Consider the following 7424-nt stretch of genomic DNA (forward strand, 5'->3'; position numbering starts at 1 on the left):
CAGCAATAAGATTTTTCCCTGCCGAATTTAATCCTAATTTTTTCTAGATTATGTTCGGATGCTTTATATTAAAAGGGCTGCAATTTTGATCTTGTTTGCAAACTTTAGGAGTTCAAACAACTCTTTGCTCTGGTTTGATGGGGACACTTTTTTTACTTTTTTCTGTAACTAGGAACGCTTGCATTTTTTTTCTTTTGCAATCAACCGTAACAATTGGATGACAAGTTACAAAGAGGACAATTCATTTCTCGATTTTCCTTGTTTTAGACCTTGCTTAGAAAATTTTTTAACTTCGCATAAAAATTTACGGGAAAACTCAAAAAAATTACTTGAAAAAGCGCGTTTCATAACAGACCTACATAACGTATTCTATCTGTATCCCTAAATATGTTAGGCACTTGATAATGCATCATTGTGTGAAAATAGAGAGAGAGGGGGGGGGGGGTGAAAATAATATTATGCTTCCTTTGGCCTGGAGGTGGGAGCACCATAAAAAAGATCGAAATCACGTACGATACAAATTTATATATCATTCAATCCCAAAAAGTAAATATTGAGAGTTATCGCCCGAATTTTAGGCCATCTCCCAGGTCTAGGCACAGACTTATGAAAAGACAATGTTTGACCAAAATGAACTATGAAAAGACCATACTCGAATCATTTGAGCTATACAAAGATTTTAGCTGGACTTTAAGACATTCTGGACTTTAGCTCAACTCAGATTTTTCTTAAAGACCTTAGCAGGACCCAAAATTTTACAAAAGACTTTGGTTAGATACGATAAAAGTTTCGGAGTGTGATGTCTAACCCAAATTACAATCAGTTACGATTACGTACTGTGTATTCGTTGGGGCGCATCCATGCAGTGGGCGGCTGTAATGATGTAACCTGCGTTTATCAGAATTCCACTACAAGCTTGAGGTCCCCTTATTTCTTCACGTCAACTAACTTTTACAAGAAAAGGCCAGTTCAACAAATTAATAGGGCTTCGATAGAATGTTGGCATTAAATTTTGCTTGTCATTCAACTCTAACTGCACTGCTTGAAATGGCCTTGAAGTGCTATTCAAATTGTTTGTTGAGTTAGTAGGCGCAGCCACCACATAATGAGCGAAAACGGAATAGAATATAATGAAAAAGTAGTTGATTTTTTCTTTCAACTTTCTGAGGCTATCTCTTTGGAAAGTTTTACTAGAAAAACGCGATTTTTGCATCTATTATTTTCCAGCAATAAGATTTTTCCCTGCCGAATTTAATCCTAATTTTTTCTAGATTATGTTCGGATGCTTTATATTAAAAGGGCTGCAATTTTGATCTTGTTTGCAAACTTTAGGAGTTCAAACAACTCTTTGCTCTGGTTTGATGGGGACACTTTTTTTACTTTTTTCTGTAACTAGGAACGCTTGCATTTTTTTTCTTTTGCAATCAACCGTAACAATTGGATGACAAGTTACAAAGAGGACAATTCATTTCTCGATTTTCCTTGTTTTAGACCTTGCTTAGAAAATTTTTTAACTTCGCATAAAAATTTACGGGAAAACTCAAAAAAATTACTTGAAAAAGCGCGTTTCATAACAGAACTACATAACGTATTCTATCTGTATCCCTAAATAGGCTAGGCACTTGATAATGCATCATTTTGTGAAAATAGAGAGAGAGAGGGGGGGGGGGTGAAAATAATATTATGCTTCCTTTGGCCTGGATGTGGGAGCACCATAAGAAAGATCGAAATCACGTACGATACAAATTTATTTATCATTCAATCCCAAAAAGTAAATATTGAGAGTTATCGCCCGAATTTTAGGCCATCTCCCAGGTCTAGGCACAGACTTATGAAAAGACAATGTTCGACCAAAATGAACTATGAAAAGACCATACTCGACTCAATTGAGCTATACAAAGATATTAGCTGGACTTTAAGACATTCTGGACTTAAGCTCAACTCAGATTTTTCTTAAAAGACCTTAGCAGGACCCAAAATTTTACAAAAGACTTTGGTTAGATACGATATAAGTTTCGGAGTGTGATGTCTAACCCAAATTACAATCAGTTACGATTACGTACTGTGTATTCGTCGGGGCGCATCCATGCAGTGGGCGGCTGTAATGATGTAACCTGGGCTTTATCAGAATTCCACTACGAGCTTGAGGACCCCTTATTTCTTCACGCCAACTAACTTTTACAAGAAAAGGCCAGTTCAACAAACTAATAGGGCTTCGATAGAATGTTGGCATTAAATTTTGCTTGTCATTCAACTCTAACTGCACTGCTTGAAATGGCCTTGAAGTGCTATTCAAATTGTTTGTTGAGTTAGTAGGCGCAGCCACCACATATTGAGCAAAAACGGAATAGAATATAATGAAAAAAATGGTTGATCTTTTCTTTCAACTTTCTGAGGCTATCTCTTCGGAAGTTTTACTAGAAAAACGCGATTATTGCATCTATTATTTTCCAGCAATAAGATTTTTCCCTGCCGAATTTAATCCTAATTTTTTCTAGATTATGTTGGGATGCTTTATATTAAAAGGGCTGCCATTTTGATCTTTTTTGCAAACTTTAGGAGTTCAAACAACTCTTTGCTCTGGTTTGATGGGGACACTTTTTTAATTTTTTCTGTAACTAGGAACGCTTGCATTTTTTTCTTTTGCAATCAACCGTAACAATTGGATGACAAGTTACAAACAGGACAACTCATTTCTCGATTTTCCTTGTTTTAGACATTGCTTAGAAAATATTTTGACTTTGCATAAAAATTTACGGGAAAACTAAAAAAAATTACTTGAAAAAGCGCGTTTCATAACAGACCTAAATAACGTATTCTATCTGTATCCCTAAATAGGCTAGGCACTTGATAATGCATCATTGTGTGAAAATAGAGAGAGAGAGAGGGGGGGGGGTGAAAATAATATTATGCTTCCTTTGGCCTGGAGGTGGGAGCACCATAAAAAAGATCGAAATCACGTACGATACAAATTTATATATCATTCAATCCCAAAAAGTAAAGATTGAGAGTTATCGCCCGAATTTTAGGCCATCTCCCAGGTCTAGGCACAGACTTATGAAAAGACAATGTTCGACCAAAATGAACTATGAAAAGACCATACTCGACTCATTTGAGCTATACAAAGATTTTAGCTGGACTTTAAGACATTCTGGACTTTAGCTCAACTCAGATTTTTCTTAAAAGACCTTAGCAGGACCAAAAACTTTACAAAAGACTTTGGTTAGATACGATATAAGTTTCGGAGTGTGATGTCTAACCCAAATTACAATCAGTTACGATTACGTACTGTGTATTCGTCGGGGCGCATCCATGCAGTGGGCGGCTGTAATGATGTAACCTGGGCTTTATCAGAATTCCACTACGAGCTTGAGGTCCCCTTATTTCTTCACGCCAACTAACTTTTACAAGAAAAGGCCAGTTCAACAAATTAATAGGGCTTCGATAGAATGTTGGCATTAAATTTTGCTTGTCATTCAACTTTAACTGCAGTGCTTGAAATGGCCTTGAAGTGCTATTCAAATTGTTTGTTGAGTTAGTAGGCGCAGCCACCACATAATGAGCGAAAACGGAATAGAATATAATGAAAAAGTAGTTGATCTTTTCTTTCAACTTTCTGAGGCTATCTCTTCGGAAAGTTTTACTAGAAAAACGCGATTATTGCATCTATTATTTTCCAGCAATAAGATTTTTCCCTGCCGAATTTAATCCTAATTTTTTCTAGATTATGTTGGGATGCTTTATATTAAAAGGGCTGCCATTTTGATCTTTTTTGCAAACTTTAGGAGTTCAAACAACTCTTTGCTCTGGTTTGATGGGGACACTTTTTACTTTTTTCTGTAACTAGGAACGCTTGCATTTTTTTCTTTTGCAATCAACCGTAACAATTGGATGACAAGTTACAAAGAGGACAATTCATTTCTCGATTTTCCTTGTTTTAGACATTGCTTAGAAAATTTTTTAACTTTGCATAAAAATTTACGGGAAAACTCAAAAAAATTACTTGAAAAAACGCGTTTCATAACAGACCCACATAACGTATTCTGTCTTTATCCCTAAACAGGCTAGGCACTTGATAATGCATCATTGTGTGAAAATAGAGAGAGGGGGGGTGAAAATAATATTATGCTTCCTTTGGCCTGGAGGTGGGAGCACCATAAAAAAGATAGAAATCACGTACGATACAAATTTATATATCATTTAATCCCAAAAAGTAAATATTGAGAGTTATCGCCCGAATTTTAGGCCATCTCCTGGGTCTATGCACAGACTAATGAAAAGACAATGTTCGACCAAAATGAACTATGAAAAGACCATACTCGACTCATTTGAGCTATAAAAAGATTTTAGCTGGACTTTAAGAGATTCTGGACTTTCAACTCAGATTTTTCTTAAAAGACTTTAGCAAGACCCAAAATTTTACAAAAGACTTTGGTTAGATACGATAAAAGTTTCGGAGTGTGATGTCTAACCCAAATTACAATCAGTTACGATTACGTACTGTGTATTCGTCGGGGCGCATCCATGCAGTGGGCGGCTGTAATGATGTAACCTGGGCTTTATCAGAATTCCACTACGAGCTTGAGGTCCCCTTATTTCTTCACGCCAACTAACTTTTACAAGAAAAGGCCAGTTCAACAAACTAATAGGGCTTCGATAGAATGTTGGCATTAAATTTTGCTTGTCATTCAACTCCAACTGCACTGCTTGAAATGGCCTTGAAGTGCTATTCAAATTGTTTGTTGAGTTAGTAGGCGCAGCCACCACATATTGAGCAAAAACGGAATAGAATATAATGAAAAAAATGGTTGATCTTTTCTTTCAACTTTCTGAGGCTATCTCTTTGGAAGTTTTACTAGAAAAACGCGATTATTGCATCTATTATTTTCCAGCAATAAGATTTTTCCCTGCCGAATTTAATCCTAATTTTTTCTAGATTATGTTGGGATGCTTTATATTAAAAGGGCTGCCATTTTGATCTTTTTTGCAAACTTTAGGAGTTCAAACAACTCTTTGCTCTGGTTTGATGGGGACACTTTTTTACTTTTTTCTGTAACTAGGAACGCTTGCATTTTTTTCTTTTGCAATCAACCGTAACAATTGGATGACAAGTTACAAACAGGACAACTCATTTCTCGATTTTCCTTGTTTTAGACATTGCTTAGAAAATGTTTTGACTTTGCATAAAAATTTACAGGAAAACTAAAAAAAATTACTTGAAAAAGCGCGTTTCATAACAGACCTAAATAACGTATTCTATCTGTATCCCTAAATAGACTAGGCACTTGATATTGCATCATTGTGTGAAAATAGAGAGAGAGAGAGAGGGGGGGTGAAAATAATATTATGCTTCCTTTGGCCTGGAGGTGGGAGCACCATAAAAAAGATCGAAATCACGTACGATACAAATTTATATATCATTCAATCCCAAAAAGTAAAGATTGAGAGTTATCGCCCGAATTTTAGGCCATCTCCCAGGTCTAGGCACAGACTTATGAAAAGACAATGTTCGACCAAAATGAACTATGAAAAGACCATACTCGACTCATTTGAGCTATACAAAGATTTTAGCTGGACTTTAAGACATTCTGGACTTTAGCTCAACTCAGATTTTTCTTAAAAGACCTTAGCAGGACCAAAAACTTTACAAAAGACTTTGGTTAGATACGATATAAGTTTCGGAGTGTGATGTCTAACCCAAATTACAATCAGTTACGATTACGTACTGTGTATTCGTCGGGGCGCATCCATGCAGTGGGCGGCTGTAATGATGTAACCTGGGCTTTATCAGAATTCCACTACGAGCTTGAGGTCCCCTTATTTCTTCACGCCAACTAACTTTTACAAGAAAAGGCCAGTTCAACAAATTAATAGGGCTTCGATAGAATGTTGGCATTAAATTTTGCTTGTCATTCAACTTTAACTGCAGTGCTTGAAATGGCCTTGAAGTGCTATTCAAATTGTTTGTTGAGTTAGTAGGCGCAGCCACCACATAATGAGCGAAAACGGAATAGAATATAATGAAAAAGTAGTTGATCTTTTCTTTCAACTTTCTGAGGCTATCTCTTCGGAAAGTTTTACTAGAAAAACGCGATTATTGCATCTATTATTTTCCAGCAATAAGATTTTTCCCTGCCGAATTTAATCCTAATTTTTTCTAGATTATGTTGGGATGCTTTATATTAAAAGGGCTGCCATTTTGATCTTTTTTGCAAACTTTAGGAGTTCAAACAACTCTTTGCTCTGGTTTGATGGGGACACTTTTTTACTTTTTTCTGTAACTAGGAACGCTTGCATTTTTTTCTTTTGCAATCAACCGTAACAATTGGATGACAAGTTACAAAGAGGACAATTCATTTCTCGATTTTCCTTGTTTTAGACATTGCTTAGAAAATTTTTTAACTTTGCATAAAAATTTACGGGAAAACTCAAAAAAATTACTTGAAAAAGCGCGTTTCATAACAGACCCACATAACGTATTCTGTCTTTATCCCTAAACTGGCTAGGCACTTGATAATGCATCATTGTGTGAAAATAGAAAGAGAGGGGGGGTGAAAATAATATTATGCTTCCTTTGGCCTGGAGGTGGGAGCACCATAAAAAAGATCGAAATCACGTACGATACAAATTTATATATCATTTAATCCCAAAAAGTAAATATTGAGAGTTATCGCCCGAATTTTAGGCCATCTCCCAGGTCTATGCACAGACTAATGAAAAGACAATGTTCGACCAAAATGAACTATGAAAAGACCATACTCGACTCATTTGAGCTATAAAAAGATTTTAGCTGGACTTTAAGAGATTCTGGACTTTCAACTCAGATTTTTCTTAAAAGACTTTAGCAAGACCCAAAATTTTACAAAAGACTTTGGTTAGATACGATAAAAGTTTCGGAGTGTGATGTCTAACCCAAATTACAATCAGTTACGATTACGTACTGTGTATTCGTCGGGGCGCATCCATGCAGTGGGCGGCTGTAATGATGTAACTTGGGTTTATCAGAATTCCACCACAAGCTTGAGGTCCCCTAATCTCTTCACGCCAACTAACTTTTACAAAAAAAGGCCAGTTCACTTTACTTTTTTTTCCATTCACAATTCTTCGATGAAAAGTCGTATTTGTGGATGCTGCAATTAACAGTTCTTGAGATACAAGAACTGTTGCGACTGCCAGTAACACCGATACCATTTCAAAAAAGTGTGATAGCTGATTTTTGTTATTTCTCTCCGCAGACAATAAAAAGCAGATACTAAAATTTATCAGGCGCCAGAAAACAAAATAAGGATAGTTTTATTAAATTTGAGCTCCAAGAAGCAAAATAAGAGGAAAATATATGTTATAAAAGGAGCTATGCAAAAAGTCTATTTTTCGTAGTTGGAGAATGTCTTAAATCGAAAGCTGATATTTTGAACACGTTACAG

At 36.0% G+C, this 7424-nt stretch overlaps 1 protein-coding gene across 2 annotated transcripts in view; it reads right to left on the minus strand.

Moving 5' to 3' along the window:
- LOC142353217 (granzyme B-like) overlaps positions 1-7418 on the minus strand; it is a 48063-nt gene extending 40645 nt beyond the window's left edge. The window contains exon 1 of one of the 2 annotated variants that reach the window (XM_075405445.1): positions 6942-7418. In XM_075405445.1, the coding sequence (XP_075261560.1) occupies positions 6942-7191 (250 nt within the window). In that variant the 5' untranslated portion in view covers positions 7192-7418. Of the gene's footprint in view, positions 1-2063; positions 2181-6941 lie in introns of those variants that run through there. The other variant, XM_075405446.1, reaches the window with a different exon arrangement.
- Between the last annotated feature and the right edge of the window lie 6 nt (positions 7419-7424).

This window comes from Convolutriloba macropyga, chromosome 14 (genome assembly GCF_964194025.1).
Source record: "Convolutriloba macropyga chromosome 14, txConMacr16.3, whole genome shotgun sequence".
In the NCBI taxonomy this organism is placed as follows: domain Eukaryota; kingdom Metazoa; phylum Xenacoelomorpha; order Acoela; family Convolutidae; genus Convolutriloba; species Convolutriloba macropyga.